General features: G+C 38.2%; 1 protein-coding gene across 5 annotated transcripts in view; it reads left to right on the top strand.

The window, feature by feature from the left end:
* Positions 1–19197, top strand: part of CD163 (CD163 molecule) — a 116852-nt gene extending 97655 nt beyond the window's left edge. For 2 of the 5 annotated variants that reach the window (XM_054444550.2, XM_054444548.2), the window contains exons 7-17: positions 2168–2482; positions 2582–2896; positions 3269–3361; positions 3442–3756; positions 4836–5156; positions 6570–6878; positions 7241–7279; positions 7483–7602; positions 8927–9022; positions 10186–10323; positions 18778–19197. In XM_054444550.2, the coding sequence (XP_054300525.1) occupies positions 2168–2482; positions 2582–2896; positions 3269–3361; positions 3442–3756; positions 4836–5156; positions 6570–6878; positions 7241–7279; positions 7483–7602; positions 8927–9022; positions 10186–10292 (2030 nt within the window). In that variant the 3' untranslated portion in view covers positions 10293–10323; positions 18778–19197. Of the gene's footprint in view, positions 1–2167; positions 2897–3268; positions 3362–3441; positions 3757–4835; positions 5157–6569; positions 6879–7240; positions 7280–7482; positions 7603–8926; positions 9023–10185; positions 10324–18777 lie in introns of all 5 variants that reach the window. The other 3 variants (XM_054444549.2, XM_054444546.2, XM_054444547.2) reach the window with 3 other exon arrangements.
* Positions 19198–19575: the final 378 nt, after the last annotated feature.

The raw sequence follows: 19575 nt of genomic DNA, 5'->3' as shown, positions 1-19575 counted from the left end.
TTCCTTAAAGATTGTTTCACACACTGTGTATTTGGCAAACTCCTCATCTTTTTTCAAGATCCAGTTTAGATCTATGGTATTCTCTCCTACATAGTCTAAAACAGAGTGAATGACTCCTTTATTTGTTAGTTTTATGTCTAATACATATTTCTATTTTTGGATTCATCACTATTAAAATATGTATACCTTGTAGTGAACTGTGTTCACGGAGGAGAAGGCTGTTAGTGAGAAATTGAACAGCCTTGAAAAGAAGTAGCCTTTTCCTAGGTATATAAGGTAGGGAAATACATTTTAAGTAGAGAGAAAAGTTTCTACAGAGGCACAGAAGCATGAAAATTATGGCATGCCCAAGCATCTTTAGGCTGGAGCATCAAATTAGGTTGATAAAGTAATAGATATTAAAGCTTTTAAGGTAACAGCATACTATTTTAAAGTGTACTAAAGAATTAGTGTTTATCACCTCTCCTTAATTTTAATAGCTGGACGAAATTAGGGAATCTATGAAAACTGTTTGTGCTGCAGTTTGCTCAGAAGAAAAATGGGAGTGGTAATAGGGCCTACCTCACAGGAATTACACAGTGAGCTATAAATACATGTTAGCTAATATGATTATGATTATTATTTTTAGTATTATCTATCTTCACTGACAGACTGAACTCTGTGGCAGCCTTTTTAACCCATCCATCATCAAATGCCTAAAATAGAGTCAGACAACATTACAGGTTGTTACGTTATAGGTCGTTACATTGATACTTTTGGATTAATTACTGCATACATGATTATTACAGATATTATAAGAAATTATGTAAGGGATCATTGCATAAATTTTAGGGAAGCGTTAAATTATCTAAAGAAAAAACATCACATGAAAATATTTGAAATTTATTAATATATTTATAATCGTGGCATAAATTTCTTGGAAAAAAGAAGCAAGGAAACAATTTATGAAGCTATCGTAGAGGTCTGCATGACAGATGATGACAAATCACTTTATGGCAATAGCAACAAATATGCAGAAGAAGAAATATGCTGGAGGACCAACAGATATGGTGGTTTTCTACATGTTCAATGTATCATGAGAGTCAACATTCTAGGCTCTGGAATATACTGTCTGGCTTCAAATTCTGTTCTCTTACTAATTCTGTAGTAACTTCTTGTGTGACCTTAGCAAATTACTACACCTCACCTCTCTATGTTTCAGATTCCCTGTCTGTAAAATCAGAATGATATTAACAATTATCTCCTAAGGCAATTTTAAGGATTGAATGAAATAATGTTTGTTAAATGCTTATTGGAATGCCATATATATATAATAGACGCTCACTTAATATTCACTGCTATCATTATTATCATTATTTGTGGTGAGATAAAGTGGTTCAATTTTAGGTGATTCTAATTTGGCCTGTATATCATTAATTAAGTAAAGAATATAGTGGGCTTGTCATACAATAATTCATTCAACTTTGAATACTTTAAGTTCTACATGTCTAAGCAGATACGTTTGTGGATCTAAAATTAAAGAAAAAAGTATGGATGAAAATACATTTATTAGCAGTTGAGACATGTCCATTGAGCAGATGGGAAGGTTACGGACAGAAACTTGACTCAAGGAATACATGAAATGTTTTGATAAAGCACTGTCAGAAAGAATGGAGGAGAAAATGGGACAAAGAAGGGTCACGTATACCAAATGTAATAGACGTCAAAAGGAAGAAGTCTGATGTTCATTTGAAAATTAGAAGTATATTGAAAAGCTTTACATAGAACAATTCGAAAAGGTTGAGCAGACCCCGGATTGCAGTACATGGAGGAATGAGTGCAAGACTAAGAGACAGTGATAGTAGATACACATTGTTTGTGGTCTCTAATGTTATTATGAGTAAAGTAAGCAAAATGTTGGAAGAACAGAGTTATTTGCCTTTGGGGATGGTTGGCTGCACAAGGTGAAGACCCAGAATTCTCTCAGATGGATGAGTTCAGCTAGAAATAGGGAGGTCTAGATTTATCCATACCCAACTCGAGGCAGAAAAGCCAAGACAAACAAGTGTAGGAAATCACTGAGCACCCTGGTCTCCATTTCCCACTCCACACCGCCTTCTTCACCCTCATCATGAATGGAAATCTGGAAATCATATTATCTCTCACTGAAATAATATTTATTTTTCAGCCCACAGGGAACCCAGACTGGTTGGAGGGGACATTCCCTGTTCTGGACGTGTTGAAGTGAAGCATGGTGACACGTGGGGCTCCGTCTGTGATTCGGACTTCTCTCTGGAAGCTGCCAGCGTTCTATGCAGGGAATTACAGTGTGGCACAGTTGTCTCTATCCTGGGGGGAGCTCACTTTGGAGAGGGAAATGGACAGATCTGGGCTGAAGAATTCCAGTGTGAGGGACATGAGTCCCATCTTTCACTCTGCCCGGTAGCACCCCGCCCAGAAGGAACTTGTAGCCACAGCAGGGATGTTGGAGTAGTCTGCTCAAGTAAGACCCAGAAAACATCTTTAATTGATTCTCATACTGTGAAAGGGACAGGGTTAGGGAGTCATAGCTGTCTTTTTCTAAAGCCCTGTCTCCTTCCAGGATACACGGAAATTCGCTTGGTGAATGGCAAGACCCCATGTGAGGGCAGAGTGGAGCTCAAAACGCTTGGTGCCTGGGGATCCCTCTGCAACTCTCACTGGGACATAGAAGATGCCCATGTTCTTTGCCAGCAGCTTAAATGTGGAGTTGCCCTTTCTACCCCAGGAGGAGCACATTTTGGAAAAGGAAATGGTCAGGTCTGGAGGCATATGTTTCACTGCACTGGGACTGAGCAGCACATGGGAGATTGTCCTGTAACTGCTCTAGGTGCTTCATTATGTCCTTCAGAGCAAGTGGCCTCTGTAATCTGCTCAGGTAAGAGGATGAGGGGCAGCCAGTGATGGGTCTTAAGAGAAGGTGTACATAGGGATGAAGAACAAAAGTGAAACGCAATGATCCATTTTGAAGGGTCATGAGAAGAATGAATTCTAATTCATGCTTCAAAATATTAACCTCATTTGTCTTTTCAGAGGGTGAGCAAACCTAATTTTGATGGACTTCATAGTTATCCAGTGCTTACTATGTGCCAAGCCCATCTCAAAGCACCTGATTTATTTCAAACTTGTTGACCATCCACCTTCCCCTCTCTCTCTAAGCTATGTTTGTCCTCAACTCATCCATATAACATTTCATCTGACTCCCCTAACCTTTTGTATCTTGTATGACTGAGTACTTTGGTGTTTGCAGGAAACCAGTCCCAAACACTGTCCTCATGCAATTCATCATCTTTGGGCCCAACAAGGCCTACCATTCCAGAAGAAAGTGCTGTGGCCTGCATAGGTAAGCCTCTGTGACAAATCTATGAAAATATTAATAACAAGTGGAATGCTCATTATTAATATTTTCATTTCTCTTTGCAGAGAGTGGTCAACTTCGCCTGGTAAATGGAGGAGGTCGCTGTGCTGGGAGAGTAGAGGTCTATCATGAGGGCTCCTGGGGCACCATCTGTGATGATAGCTGGGACCTGAGTGATGCCCACGTGGTTTGCAGACAGTTGGGCTGTGGAGAGGCCATTAATGCCACTGGTTCTGCTCATTTTGGGGAAGGAACAGGGCCTATCTGGCTGGATGAGGTGAAATGCAATGGAAAAGAATCCCGCATTTGGCAGTGCCATTCACATGGCTGGGGGCAGCAAAATTGCAGGCACAAGGAGGATGCAGGAGTTATCTGCTCGGGTAAATTATGCATATTACCTGTGGTCATAATTACATAGAGAAAGGACTGAGGAAGGGTAGTGAGGGGTATTAATCTTAAAGATTTTCCTGAAAAGTAGATCCAAAAGGAACTATTGTGGGAGTCAGGACAACAGAAGTCTGGGTTTGATGTGCTAGTGGTACTTCATGAGCAAGGTAGTGCAACATTGTAAAGAGAAAAGACCAGAAATTGTCTTATATATCATGAAAATGGCAACAAAGTTAATAATGAAGGTTTTTAATAAAGATATTTGGGGCTGGATATTAGATAGTGATCCAATACCAACACTTAATAATTACAGTATTAATAAAGAAGTAGATTTAAAGGGACAAGAAGAAATACATATGTTGCATCATTCTACAGAAAAAAAGATAATTACTATGCCCAAGCAATTTTTCATGGCAGATAAATGAGACTTACTTGTCATAGAAACAAAAATTAGCATGGGGTTACTGCCCTCATACTGCTTTGTATACATGGTGAGTTTTAGAAAACATTCTGAAATTTAAAAATGTACTATTTCATATATATTGGGGGGAACAGAACTATGATTCAGTAACTTAAGGAAGTGAAAAACTCTGTATCTCAGAAGTGATTTATTCCTATTTTAATGACATAAATCTGGTAGAAGACATGCACAGCAAAACTGTGAAGTGTCAGCAAATGAACTATGTCATTTTAAGAGATGTACACAAAACATTGATTTTAGTGCCTGAGTGTCTAACAATTTTAACTATCAAAGACAGTTGCAAAAAAAAGAGAATTTTCTGGGAAAAATCCAAACTACGTAATTGAAAAAAGCCTATTAGAATTATTGAGGGTAATCTAAAGCGGTCTCTGATTCCAAAACCTAAGACCAAAAAACTATAATGTATTTATAGAATAAATAAAATATTTTAATAATATCTATGAAATCATCCAGAAGTTACTAACGAATTATTAGTAACTGACATATTGTACTATTGTACCTATTTCTAAAGCCATTCTTACATCAAGGTAAAGGGAAGGAGTCTCTGAATCTTAAAAGACGCAAAACTACTAATTCTATGTTTCACTGCAGAGTTTATGTCTCTGAGACTGACCAGTGAAGCCAGCAAAGAGGCCTGTGCAGGGCGTCTGGAAGTTTTTTACAATGGAACTTGGGGCAGTGTTGGCAGGAGTAGCATGTCTGAAACCACTGTGGGTGTGGTGTGCAGGCAGCTGGGCTGTGCAGACAAAGGGAAAATCAACCCTGCATCTTTAGACAAGGCCATGTCCATTCCCATGTGGGTGGACAATGTTCAGTGTCCAAAAGGACCTGACATGCTGTGGCAGTGCCCATCATCTCCATGGGAGAAGAGACTGGCCAGCCCCTCGGAGGAGACCTGGATCACATGTGACAGTGAGTCCATTGACCTATATGAAAATTCCATTCTGCAGCCCCGCTATCATCTTCTGATAACGGACACTGGATTTTATTTTCCTATTCTCACACTGGCTTAAATTGTTAGATAGAATTAAACAAGAATGGGTAACTTGGGGGTAATATCTATTCTACCTGGATGGTGTAATTGGTTTTATTTAATTTGGCCTGTAGATATTCAGGATCAGCTATTATTATTCTAAAGAATATCATACTCCCCATGGTCTGCTTGAAAGATTTATTCAATTGCTTTCTCTGAGGAGGAGAGAATATGTGATTTAATATTTGACTGTTGAATGGTCTACCTTACCTTCCCATTTTTCTTTCAAATATTATCTTGTTACACTAATATAAAGAGAAAAGCAGTCAGAAATCAGAAAGGTCAATTCTGAAGTATTTCCACATTCTACAGGTTTTTTCGGTTTTTTTTTTGAGACAGAGTTTTCCTCTTGTTCCCCAGGCTGGAGTGCAATGGCACGATCTTGGCTCACTGCAACCTCTGCCTTCTGGGTTCAAGCAATTCTCCTGCTTCAGCCTCCTGAGTAGCTGGGATTACAGGCATGAGCCACAACGCCCAGCTAATTTTGTATTTTTAGTTGAGACGGGGTTTCCCCATGTTGGTCAGGCTGGTCTCAAACTTCTGACCTCAGGTGATCCACCCGCCTTGGCCTCCCAAAGTGCTGGGATTACAGGTGTGAGCCACTGTGCCTGGCCTCTACATTTTCTTAAACTGTGAGATTTGTGACAACCTGCCAATTTCCCAAGATCTTGCCTATTTGAAAGAACTTGACATCACAAATTTATAATGTTAACTTTAATCATTTAACATTTACTGGGTCACATTATGTATCTTATGTGCAGGATGGAATATACCTAGTTGGCTGTAATGACAAGTCCTCTTATAAAAGATAAATTTTGTAAAAATATGCATTTTAGGCCAGGCGCAGTGGCTCACGCCTGTAATCCCAGCACTTTGGGAGTCTGAGGCAGGCGGATCACGAGGTCAGGAGATCGAGACCATCCTGGCTAACATGGTGAAACCCCGTCTCTACTAAAAATACAAAAAATTAGTCGGGTGTGGTGGTGGGCGCCTGTAGTCCCAGCTACTCGGGAGGCTGAGGCAGGAGAATGGTGTGAACCTGGGAGGCGGAGCTTGCAGTGAGCCGAGATTGTGCCACTGCACTCCAGCCTGGGCGACAGAGCGAGACTCCGTCTCAAAAAAAAAAAATAATATATATATATATATATATACACATATAAATTTTAATATGCACATTCAGTAAAATTTTAAATAGTTTTTTTTTTTAAAGTTTCAAATCTCTCTTTTCACCTGTGAACTCTTGGAAACTTTTAGAAGTATTAGAAATAGGCTACATGTCTCTGATTTTTCAGGAAAGATAAAACTTCAAGAAGGACCCACTTCCTGTTCTGGACGTGTGGAGATCTGGCATGGAGGTTCCTGGGGGACAGTGTGTGATGACTCTTGGGACTTGGACGATGCTCAGGTGGTGTGTCAACAACTTGGCTGTGGTCCAGCTTTGAAAGCATTCAAAGAAGCAGAGTTTGGTCCGGGGACTGGACCCATATGGCTCAATGAAGTGAAGTGCAAAGGGAATGAGTCTTCCTTGTGGGATTGTCCTGCCAGACGCTGGGGCCACAGTGATTGTGGGCACAAGGAAGACGCTGCAGTGAATTGCACAGGTAAGTGCCAGAAGCCTGGATTGAGCTTGAAATCTCTGGCAGCAAAGAGGGGTTGGGCAGTGATGTGTGTTGTGTAAAAACCGGATTTATCAGCACAGGGATCTGGTGGGGATTCTCAGAGAGTCATAATGTCTCTGCTGAAAGAATGATGAAAATAATTGTTATACATTGGCCTTCACCAAGGAGACACATACAACCTATATTCCCTGTGCAGAGAAAGAAAGACTAGAGGACTCTAGTTTTAGGTGGGAAAGAGTCATTTACTTGGTTGAGAGGTACTAAGGGGTCAGACAAGGAAATCAAAATGTTTGTTCTGTATATCACGCAAAGAATTAACCCTCTCTCTTTCTTTTCTCCTGCAGATATTTCAGTGCACAAAACGCCACAAAAAGCCACAACAGGTATGTCATGGAGTTTATGATGATGAGACCAACTGTCTGCATATATAGAATTTTTCTTGTTTAGAAATTTTAGGTCAGATGTTCCGAGGATTTGATATTTAACTCAGGGATCATGTATTTGACCTAAGAGAGAGTCAGTAACTAGGGACCTTGGTCTTTTCGATAAAACATGATCATATCTCTTGGTATTTACTTTTACTTAGGTCGCTCATCCCGTCAGTCATCCCTTATTGCAGTCGGGATCCTTGGGGTTGTTCTGTTGGCCATTTTTGTCGCATTATTCTTCTTGACTAAAAAGCGAAGACAGAGACAGCGGCTTGCAGGTTTGAGCCAAATTCGGGTTTATCTAATATGTCTACAGGATAACGGGGTTCTTGGGAAGAAAAAAAATATTAGACTCAAGTCTAACGGCCAGAAAGACGGACTCTAAAAGAGGTTTGAGCAGTTTCTCAAAATAGAGGGAAGGGCCAGGCACGGTGGCTCACACCCGTAATCCCTACACTTTGGGAGGCTGAGGCAGGAAAATCGCTTGAGTCCAGGAGTTCAAGACCAGCCTGGGCAACACAGGAGCTCCCATTTCTACAGATTATTTTCTTTTTTTTAAATAGAGGGAATAAGATTTCAGAGGAGAAAAGGGGCTTTAGGTTGCATTGATGATTCCTGTGTTCTATCTACATGCTTCATTGGAATATTATAGAATTGAAAGTTCAGAATGAATATGTTAGATATTGTTTAGGATGACTTTTTACCTAAACATTTATTTTCTCTTACTATAATCAATTTCCTTATTACAAATTTTACTGTTCTGTTGAGCAATGTATTAGGCTCTGAAGACACAGACATGGACAATAAATCTTGGTGGAACTTCAAGTCTAGTGGAAGAGATATATATGTAAACAAATACACTACAATGTAGCCATTTTACATTAATAGGAAAAAGGGACAAAAGTGGCAGAGAAGGGAGTAATTAACTGAAAGGGGAGGGGATTACTGGAGGCTTCAAAGAGGCTTGGGAACAAATTTCGAACATAGAGGCTCAGAGAATTGGGTGAGGAACATTCTAGAGAAGAATATGTACAAGTGTAGAGAAGCCTAAAGGATGAAGCATTTCTTGTTTTTTTTTCTGAGGGGCGGGGGGAGAAAAAGTTGAGTGTGAGGAGAGAGGCTCCTAAGTCTGAAGAAGAGAAAAGGCACAAATTATGAAGTTCTTATGTTTCACGTAAGATTCATAGTCATTAAAGAGTATTATGTAGGGGAGCGAAATGGTCAAGATATCTTTTAGGAAGATCTTTTGGCAGGATCTATGAGGATTGAAGGAGGACTGCTTGACTGACAGGAATGAGGGGAGAGGAAAGACTTTTAAAGATACTTGAGAAAAGCTCCAGTGAGTTATGGAAGACTGCTGGCTTCCTTGGGTAAAAACAGTGGGTTGTTATATTAATACAATGGCAGTGGGGAAGATTTAGCTTTGTGCCTATTTCATCTGAGTGTGCAGCATTATAAGGGAAGAGCTTGGTAGTAGAATGGGATAGAAACAATAGCACGGATAAAGACGAGGTATGTTTGCAGCGCTTGGAAAAAGCACACACACAGGAAGGGAAATTTTATTATGATAGCTGATCCCTAACCTAGGATCTCTGTTTTCAGTTTCCTCAAGAGGAGAGAACTTAGTCCACCAAATTCAATACCAGGAGATGAATTCTTGCCTGAATGCAGATGATCTGGACCTAATGAATTCCTCAGGTCTGTGGGTTCTTGGAGGGTCTATTGCCCAGGGGTTCAGATCAGTGGCTGCAATTGAGGCATAGACATTCTACTTTGATAAACAGTTAAAAAAATGTAAAAATGTAATAGGGAGCTTAGATGCATATAATGGACAAGAATGACTGAAAATTATTGTTGGAGAATATCAAAATTGCAATCATAGGGAGGCCTTTAGCTTAAGAGGCCTGTGATTATTCCTGATAGAGGTACGTAAAGAACCATGCAAAGGAATATTATGACTTGGACCTCATTTTATTAAAGCAGAAATTAATCTTACAAAAGATTGTCATAAGTGACAGTTTAACTTTTTTCTTTAAATTTTGTTGTGTATATTTAAGGTATACAACATGATTTTATGGGATGTATATACATAGTAAAAAGCTTACTAAAGCAAAGCAAATTAACACATCCGTCATCTGACATAGTTACCCTCTTTTGTGTTGTTTTTGTGGCAAGAGCAGCTAAAACCTACTCACTTAGCATGAATCCTATATACAGCACAATTTTATTACTTATAATCCTCATGTTGTACATTAGACCTCTAGACTGGTTCATTCTATGTATCTGCTACTTTGTATCCTCTGACCTACATACGTCTTTCACAGTTTCTTCCATTCCCATTTCCTGTCATTGTTTTCTCTAGCTTGATATTTATTATATTTTTCCCTAAAAGTCTAAAACCTTAAACTTCCCATATCTTTATTGCATGAGAAGCCATCAAAATCCACAGGACTAGCCTTATTTGTCATCACATCATGCTGTTTTATCCTTGAACTTCTATTTAGCACCAGTGCACTAATTTTGCCTCTGCGCAGGATAACTTTACTGGGTTGGAAGAAATATCCCAAAACCCATTGTCTTTACTCCACAAAGGGTCCCTGACCTTCTGAGAGGGGCCTGCCTCACTTCTTCCATCCAAAGAATTATGCATCTGCTACTGTGTCAGGGAACATATTTAAAGAACATGTACTGTTACTGTGTCAGGAAACATATTTAAGAAATAGGAAAGACTTTCTCTGCCCCTTAAATCACACATGCTTGTCTTCCTAGGTATGGGTAGTGTTTTTAGTTGCTCAAAGAGCCTCACAGTTATGTGAGGAGAGGTCTGGTTTATTTCCCAGTAATTATTTTCTTCCTTTCAGAAAATTCCCATGAGTCAGCTGATTTCAATGCTGCTAAACTAATTTCTGTGTCTAAATTTCTTTCCTGTTTCTGGAATGGAACAGGAGGCCATTCTGAGGCACACTGAAAAGGAAAATGGGAATTTATAACCCAGTGAGGTGAGTGATGAGAATTTATTAGTCATTGTTCAAAACAGCTGCATTCCTTTTGAGGACTGAGAGCTCTTCTGGCATTAGAAAGAAAGAATGTATATGTGCATATTTTATATGCTTATGTGCGTATGTTTGTATATGTATATATCTATACTGATAATATGTGAAAGCTTATAAATACGACTGATTCATCTCTTAATTATACACACACATAAATAGTAAGCAATAATAATAACACATCCATGGAGCTAAGGAGAAACTGAGTAAACAAATATAAATTAATCTTTCGAAGACATTACAGGTATCATTTCAGGAAAAAGATAAGACATATTATACATCTACATTGTATAATACATGCTATGGTAAAGACTGTACAAGACATTACAGAAAGTTTGCCTAAGAAACTCTGGGGTTGTTGTAAGGTGATGTGATATTTAAGGTAAACTTTAAAAATGACTGAAAAATAGACAGTTCCAAAGAAAGGACACAGTATGTGCAAACTAGAGGCAGAAAAAAGAACAATGCCTTTAGGGAACTATAAGAAGTTTTTTATTCAAAAACATATATTGAACGTATTTACGGTAAAAGTGGTACCTTGAGCACTGAAGATACAGAGATAAAAGATACTATTGGCAAAAATAGGATTGTTTAATAAAAGATATCATAGTCTATAGGTGGTAATATGAAGAGGCCATGTGGAGAGAAGAGAGGTGATTAGAATCTAAGCTGAAAAGGCTGCACAGAGCCCTGTAATGGATGGTCTTACCTGCTATACTTTATGTTCATCTTTCATTTGGGGGTCTGTTGAAGAGGTGATGATGAGCTTTGAAAGTTTCAGATAAAACAAGATGATTAGAATTGCATTTTACAACTTGCTTTCATGAGAAAAACATAAAAAAAAATTCAAACATGAACAAGATGTATAGTTAAGCTATACATCAAGGGAAAAAGATTGTGAAATGAGTTACTAGATATATTTTCTGTTTTTAAAGTAATAATTTGGGGAAGACTACATCTAGAAATGAAATGTAGAAAAAGTATTTTTTATAGAAATATTATATATTCGTATAATTCATCTATATATTATACATCTACATTGTATAATACATGCTATGGTAAAGACTGTACAAGACACTACAGAATATTTGTATATACGAAATATAGATTGAGACAAAGGATAAGAGTTGGAACTCTTAAAGTACATGAAATGTAAATTGTGAATATCTATAAAATGCAGAGCTAATTTTACATAGTATATATATACACACATAGATACATAGAGTTCTTATAAACTGTACAGAGCACAAAAGGGTTAATATATGTGAATGTAAATTATGTGCATGTATGTGTATGTGTAACATCCAACAGATAATTGGGCAAAGCTATGAAAAGACAATTCACACAAAATGAATTTCAAATGACAGATATTTTTAAATGTCTAGAAGACTGAAATTATAATTAACAATGAGCTATCACTTTATACAAATCAGACTAACAAAAATTTGAAATACCATCAATATTTATTACTGAAGGGAATATAGAGAAAAAGTCCATTTCAAACACTGCTCTTGGAAGTGTGAGATATGGTAGGTAGCCTTTGGAGAAAGCAATCTGGCAGCTTCTATTAAAAATTATTTTCAAAGATTCACAGACCCTTTGACCTAACAATTCTATCCCTGAGAATTTCTTCCATACCAATAAAGTCACTAGTATGTAATGACAAATATACAAAGATTCATTTTTGCAATGTTGTTGAAAGTGGCAAAAAACTAGAAACAAAGTGAATGCCAATTGATGGAGTAGTGGCTGGAAAAATGACGGTTTAGGCAACTAAAAAAGAAAAAATCATTAAAAAATATAATAATATTCCATTTATGTATTGGCTATAATTAAATACAATGTTTACATCTACAAAATTATGCATTTATATGTGCATAAAGAAGCTAAAAATTCTAGTGTCGTAAACTGAGAACCATGAATATTTGATTTGTAATCTGGAGCATATGAATGTTTTCTGATGTGATAAATAATAATTGAACTACTTTTCCTTGAAAGAGTAATCACTGCCGAATAACTGCTTCAGAATCACATGAGGGTGCTTTTAAAAAATGACGATTCTTTTTTTGTTTTTAATCTTTACGTTCTGGGATACATGTGTTGAATGTGCAGGTTTGTTACATAGGTATACACGTGTCATGGTGGTTTGTTGTGCCTATCAACCCGCCATCTAGGTTTTAAGCCCTGCATGCATTAGGGGCTTAAATTTGTCTTAATGCTCTCCTTCCCCTTGCCCCCCACCCCCCGGCAGGCCCCATGTGTGATGTTCCCCTCCCTGTGTCCATGTGTTCTCATTGTTCAACTCCAACTTATGAGTGAGAACATGCGGTGTTTCGTTTTCTGTTCCTGTGTTAGTTTGCTGAGAACGATGGTTTCCAGCTTCATCCATATCCCTGCAAAGGACATGCACTCATTCTTTTTTATGGCTCTATAGTATTCCATGGTGTATATGTGCCACATTTTCTTTATCCAGTCTATCATTGATGGGCATTTAAGTTGGTTCCATGTCTTTGCTATTGCAAGTAGTGCTGCAGTAAACATATGTGTGCCTGTGTCTTTATAGTAGAATGATTTATAATCCTTTGGGTGTATACCCAGTAATGGGATTGCTGGGTCAAATGGCATTTCTGGTTCTAGATCCTTGAGGAATCGCTACATTGTCTTCCACAATGGTTGAACTAATTTACACTCCCACCAACACTGTAAAAGCATTTCTATTTCTCCACATCATCTCCAGCATCTGTTGTTTCCTGACTTTTTAATGATCGCCATTCTAACTGGCGTGAGATGGTATCTCATTGTGGTTTTGATTTGCATTTCTCAGATGACCAGTGATGATGAGCCTTTCTTCACATGTTTATTGGCCGCATAAATGTCTTCTTTTGAGAAGTGTCTGTTCATATCCTTTGCCCACTTTTTGATGGGGTTGTTTGTGTTTCTCTTGTAGATTTGTTAAAGTTCCTTGTAGATTCTGGATATTAGCTCTTTGTCAGATGCATAGATTGCAAAAATTTTCTCCCATTCTGTCGGTTGCCTGTTCACCCTGATGATAGTTTCTTTTGCTGTGTAGAAGCTATTTAGTTTAATTAGATCCCATTTGTCAATTTTTGGCTTTTGTTGCCATTGCTTTTGGTGTTTTAGTTATGAAGTCTTTGCCCATGCCTATGTACTGAATGGTACTGCCTAGGTTTTCTTCTAGGGTTTTTATGGTTTTAGGTCTAACATGTAAGTCTTTAATCCATCTTGAGTTAATTTTTGTATAAGGTGTAAGGAAGTGGTCCAGTTTCTGTTTTCTGCATATGATTAGCCAATTTTCCCAGCACCATTTATTGAATAGGGAATCCTTTCCCCATTGCTTGTTTTTGGCAGGTTTGTCGAAGATCAGATGGTTGTAGAGGTGTGGTGTTACTTCTGAGGCCTCTGTCCTGTGCCATTGGTCTATATATCTATTTTGGTACCAGTACCATGCTGTTTTGATAACTGCAGCCTTGTAGTAAGTTTGAAGTCAGATAGCGTGATGCTTCCAGCTTTGTTCTTTTTGCTTAGGATTGTCTTGGCTATACAGGCTCTATTTTGGTTCCATATCAAATTTAAAGTAGATTTTTCCAGTTCTGTAAAGAAAGTTGATGGTAGCTTGATGAGAATAGCATTGAATCTATAAATAACTTTGGGCCGTATGGCCATTTTCACAATATTGATTCTTCCTATCTATGAGCATGGAATATTTTTCCATTTGTTTGTGTCCTCTTTTCTTTCCTTGAGCACTGGTTTGTAGTTCTCCTTTAAGAGGTCCTTCCATCCCTTGTAAGTTGTATTCCTAGGTATTTTATTCTCTTTGTAGGAATTGTGAATGGGAGTTCACTAATGATTTGGCTCTCTGCTTGTCTATTATTGGTGTATAGGAATGCTTGTGATTTTTGCACATTGATTTTGTATCCTGAGACTTTGCTAAAGTTGCTTATCTGCCTAAGGAGTTTTTTGGCTGAGACAATGGGGTTTTCTAAATATACAATTATGTCATCTGCAACAAGAGATAATTTGAGTTCCTCTTCCTGTTTGAATACGCTTTATTTCTTTCTCATGCCTGATTGCCCTGGCCAGAACTTCCAATACTCTGTTGACTAGGAGTGGTGAGAGAAGACATCCTTGTCTTTTGCTGGTTTTCAAAAGGAATGCTTCTAGGTTTTGCCCATTCAATATGATATTGGCTGTGTGTTTGTCATAAATAGCTCTTATTATTTTGAGATACGTTTCATCAATATCTAGTTTATTGAGAGTTTTTAGCATGAAGCATTGTTAAATTTTATTGAAGGCCTTTTCTGCATCTATTGAGATAATCATTTGGTTTTTGTGATTTGTTCTGTTTACATGATGGATTACATTTATTGATTTACATATGTTGAACCAGCCTTACATCCAGGGATGACACCAACTTGATTATGGTGGATAAGCTTTTTAATGTACTGCTGGATTTGGTTTGCCAGTATTTTATTGAGGATTTTCGCATCAATGTTCATCAGGGATATTGGCCTGGAATTTTCTTTTCTTTGTTGTGTCTCTGCCAGGTTTGGTGTCAGGATGATGCTGGCCTCATAAAATGAGTTAGGGAGGAGTCTCTCTTTTTCTATTGTTTGGGATAGTTTCAGAAGGAATGGTATTAGCTCTTCTTTGTACCTCTGGTAGAATTCGGCTGTGAATTCATCTGGTCATGGGTTTTTTTTTGGTTGGTAGGCTATTAATTACTGCCTCAATTTCATAACTTGTTATTGGTCTATTCAGAAATTCGACTTCTTCCTCATTTAGTCTTGGGAGGATGTATGTGTCCAAGAATTTATCCATTTCTTTTAGATTTTCTAGTTTATTTGTGTAGAGGTGTTTATAGCATTCTCTGATGGTAGTTTGCATTTCTGTGGGATCAGTGGTGATATCCCCTCTATCATTTTTTATTATATCTTTTGATTCTTCTCTCTTTTCTTCTTTATTAGTCTGGCTAGTGGTCTGTCTATTCTGTTTATCTTTTCAAAAAACCAGCTCCTGGGTTGATTGATTTTTGAAGGGTTTTTCATGTCTCCATCTCCTTCGGCTTTGCTCTGATCTTAGTTATTTCTTGTCTTCTGCTAGCTTTTGAATTTGTTTGCTCTTACTTCTCTAGTTCTTTTAATTGTGATGTTAGGGTGTTGATTCTAGATATTTCCCACTTTCTGATGTGGGCATTTAGTACTATACATTTGCCTCTTAACACTGCTTTAGCTGTGTCCCAGAGATTTTTGTATGTTGTGTCTTTATTCTCATTGGTTTCAAAGAACTTCATTATTTCTGCCATAATTTTGTTACTTATTCAGTAGTCATTCAGGAGCAGGTTGTTCAGTTTCCATGTAATTGTGAGGTTTCAAGGGAGTTTCTTAATCTTGAGTTCTAATTTGATTGCACTGTGGTTTGAGAGACTGTTTGTTATGATTTCTGTTCTTTTGCATTTGCTGAGGAGTGTTTTATTTCCAGTTATGAGGTCCATTTTAGAATAAGTGCTATGTGGTGCTGAGAAGAATGTATATCCTGTTGATTTGGAGTGGAGAGTTCTGTAGATGTCTATTGGGTCCATTTGGTCCAGAGCTGTGTTCAGGTCCTGAATATCCTTGTTAATTTTCTGTCTCATTGATCTGTCTAATATTGACAGTGGGGTTTAAAGTCTCCCACTACTATTGTGTGGGAGTCTAAGTCTATTTGTAGGTCTCTAAGAACTTGCTTTATGAATCTGGGTGCTCCTGTGTTGGGTGCATATGTATTTAGTATAGTTAGCTCTTCTTGTTGCATTGATTCCTTTACCATTATGTAATGCCCTTTTGTGTCTTTTTTTATCTTTATTGGCTTAAGGTCTATTTTATCATATACTAGAATTGCAATGACTGTTTTCTTTTTTTTGTTTTCCATTTGCTTGTTATATTTTCCTCCATCCCTTTATTTTGAGCCTGTGTGTGTCTCGCACATGAGGTGGGTCTCCTGAATACAGCACGCCAATGGATCTTGACTCTTTATCCAATTTGCCAGTCTGTGTCTTTTAATTGGGGGCATTTCACCCATTTACATTTAAGGTTAATATTGTTGTGTGTGAATTTGATCCTGTCATCATGATGCTAACTGGTTATTTTGCACATTAGTTGATGCGGTTTCTTCATAGTGTCATTGGTCTTTATATTTTGGTGTGTTTTTGCAGTGGCTGGTACTGGTTTTTCTTTTCCACATTTAGTGCTTCCTTCAGGAGCTCTTGTAAGGCAGGCCTGGTGGGTGACAAAATCCCTCAGCATTTGCTTTTCTGTAAAGGATCTTATTTATCCTTCACTCATGAAGCTTAGCTTGGCTGAATATGAAATTCTGGGTGGAAAATTGTTTCCTTTATGAATATTAAATATTGGCCCCCACTCTCTTCTGGTTGTATGGTATCTGGAGAAAGATCCGCTGTTAGTCGGATGGGCTGCCCTTTGTAGGTAACCTGACGTTTCTCTCTGGTGCCCTTAACACTTTTTCAATCATTTCAACCTTGGAGAAACTAATGATTATGTGTCTTCGGGTTGCTCTTCTCAGGGAGCATCTTAGTGGTGTTCCCTGTATTTCTTGAATTTGAATGTTGGCTTGTCTTGCTAGGTTGGGGAAGTTCTCCTGGATAATATCCTGAAGAGTGTTTTCCAACTTGGTTCCATTCTCCCCATCACTTTCAGGTACACCGATCAATCATAGGTTTGCTCTTTTCACATAGTTCCATATTTCTTGGAGGCTTTGTTTGTTCCTTTTCATTCTTTTTTCTCCAATCTTGTCTTCATTCCTTTTTTCAGTAAGTTGATCTTCAGTTACTGTTATCCTTTCTTCCACTTGATCGATTTGGCTATTGATACTTGTGTATACTTCACGAAGTTCTCTTGCCGTGTTTTTCAGCTCCATCAGGTCATTTATGTTCTTTTCTAAACTGGTTATTCTAGTTAGCAGTTCCTGTAACCTTTTATCAAGGTTCTTAGCTTCCTTGCATTGGGTTAGAAGATGCTCCTTTAGCTCAGACAAGTTTGTTAGTATCCACCTTCTGAAGCCTACTTCTGGCAATTCATCAAACTCATTATCTGTCCAGTTTTGTGCCCTTGCTGGAGAGGAGTTGTGATCAATTAAAGGAGAAGAGCCATTATGGTTTTTGGAATTTTCAGCATTTATGCACCGGTTTTTCCTCATCTTCATCGATTTATCTACCTATACTTGAGGCTGATGACCTTTGTTGGGGTTTTTGTGTGGGGGTCCTTTTTGTTGATGTTGATGTTAATGATTTCTGTTTGTTAGTTTTTCTTATAACAGTCAGGCCCCTCTTCTGTAGTTCTGCTGCAGTTTGCTGGAGGTCCACTCCAGACCCTATTTGCCTGGTATTACCAGCGAAGGCTGCAGAACAGCAAAGATTGCTGCCTTCTCCTTCCTCTGGAAGTTTTGTCCCAGAGGGGTACTGGCCTGATGTCAGCTGGAGCTCTCTTGCATGAGGTGTCTGTGGACCCCTGCTCAGAGGTCTCTCCCAGTCACTAGGCATGGGGGTCAGGGACCCACTTGAGGAGGCAGTCTGTCCCTTAGCAGAGCTCGAGCGCTGTGCTGGGAGAATTCTCCTTGTCAGGATCTGCTGCTCTCTTCAGAGCCAGAAGACAGGAATGTTTAAGTCCGCTGAAGCTGCACCCACAGCCGCCCCATTCCCCCAGGTGCTCTGTCCCAGGGAGATGGGAGTTTTATCTATAAGCCCCTGACGGGAGCTGCTGCTTTTCTTTCAGAGATGCCCTGCCCAGAGAGGAGGAATCTAGAGAGGCAATTTGGCCATGGCCTCTTTGGCCTCCTTAGCACTGTCAGGGGAAAACTGCCTACTCAAGTCTCAGTAATGGCAGATGTCCCTCCCCCGACAAATCTAGATTGTCCGAGGTCAACTTCAGACTGCAGTGCTAGCATCCAGAATTTCAAGTCAGTGGTTCATGACTTGCTGCACTTTGTGGGAATGGGACTCGCTGAGTGAGACCACTTGCTCCCTTGCTTCAGCCCCCTTTCCAGGGGAGTGAAAGGTTCTGTCTCCCTGGGGTTCCAGGCGCCACTCAGTTGGAAATGCAGAAATCACCCGACTTCTGCGTTGGTCTCACTGGGAGCTGCAGACTGGAGCTGTTCCTATTCAGCCATCTTGCCAGCTCCTAAAAATGGCATTTCTTAATCTTACTGTATTTCCATGGAATAAAAGTAATTCTTATGCACACTGAAGTTAAAAAAAATAGCATTTAAAATTTCTGCTCAGGAAAGTAGTTATAATTTTTAACATAAGTGAGTTTGTCTTTGTGTTATAACGTAACAAATTCTTATACGCATATGAAGAGGAAAATGACATTTTTCTATTTATGGTTTTAGTTCAGCCTTGATGAAGACCTGGACTATTGAATGGAGCAGAAATTCACCTCTTTCACTGATTATTACAGTTGCATTTTTATGGAGTTCTTCTTCTCCTAGTATTCCTAAGACTGCTGCTGAATTTATAAAAATTAAGTTTGTGAATGTGACTACTTAGTGGTGTATATGAGACTTTCAAGGGAATTAAATAAATAAATAAATAAATAAATAAGAATGTTATTGATTTGAGTTTGCTTTAATTACTTGTCCTTAATTCTATTAATTTCTAAATGGGCTTCCTAATTTTTTGTAGAGTTTCCTAGATGTATTATAATGTGTTTTATTTGACAGTGTTTCAATTTGCATATACAGTACTGTATATTTTTTCTTATTTGGTTTGAATAATTTTCCTATTACCAAATAAAAATAAATTTATTTTTACTTTAGTTTTTCTAAGACAGGAAAAATTAATGATATTGAAGGGTCTGTAAATAATATATGGCTAACTTTATAAGGCATGACTCACAATGATTCTTTAACTGCTTTTTGTTACTGTAATTCTGTTCACTGGAATAAAATGCATAGCCACACCTGGTAAGGACACAAAGACTCAGTGATTTCGTTTCTCATTCCTCAGGACATTATAACTAAAGCTGAAATACATACACTATGTCTTTTCTATGTAAATATAATGGTTATAAAGTAAGTTTATATATTACTAAAAGTTACTTATGATACATATTCACATAAAGAAAAGATAGCACTTAAAGTAGTACAAGACTAAACTTAGGGTCTACTAACTTGCTAAATATCCTAGTT

This window comes from Pongo pygmaeus, chromosome 10 (genome assembly GCF_028885625.2).
Source record: "Pongo pygmaeus isolate AG05252 chromosome 10, NHGRI_mPonPyg2-v2.0_pri, whole genome shotgun sequence".
NCBI lineage: Eukaryota > Metazoa > Chordata > Mammalia > Primates > Hominidae > Pongo > Pongo pygmaeus.
This window is presented reverse-complemented; position numbering and strand designations above follow the sequence as displayed.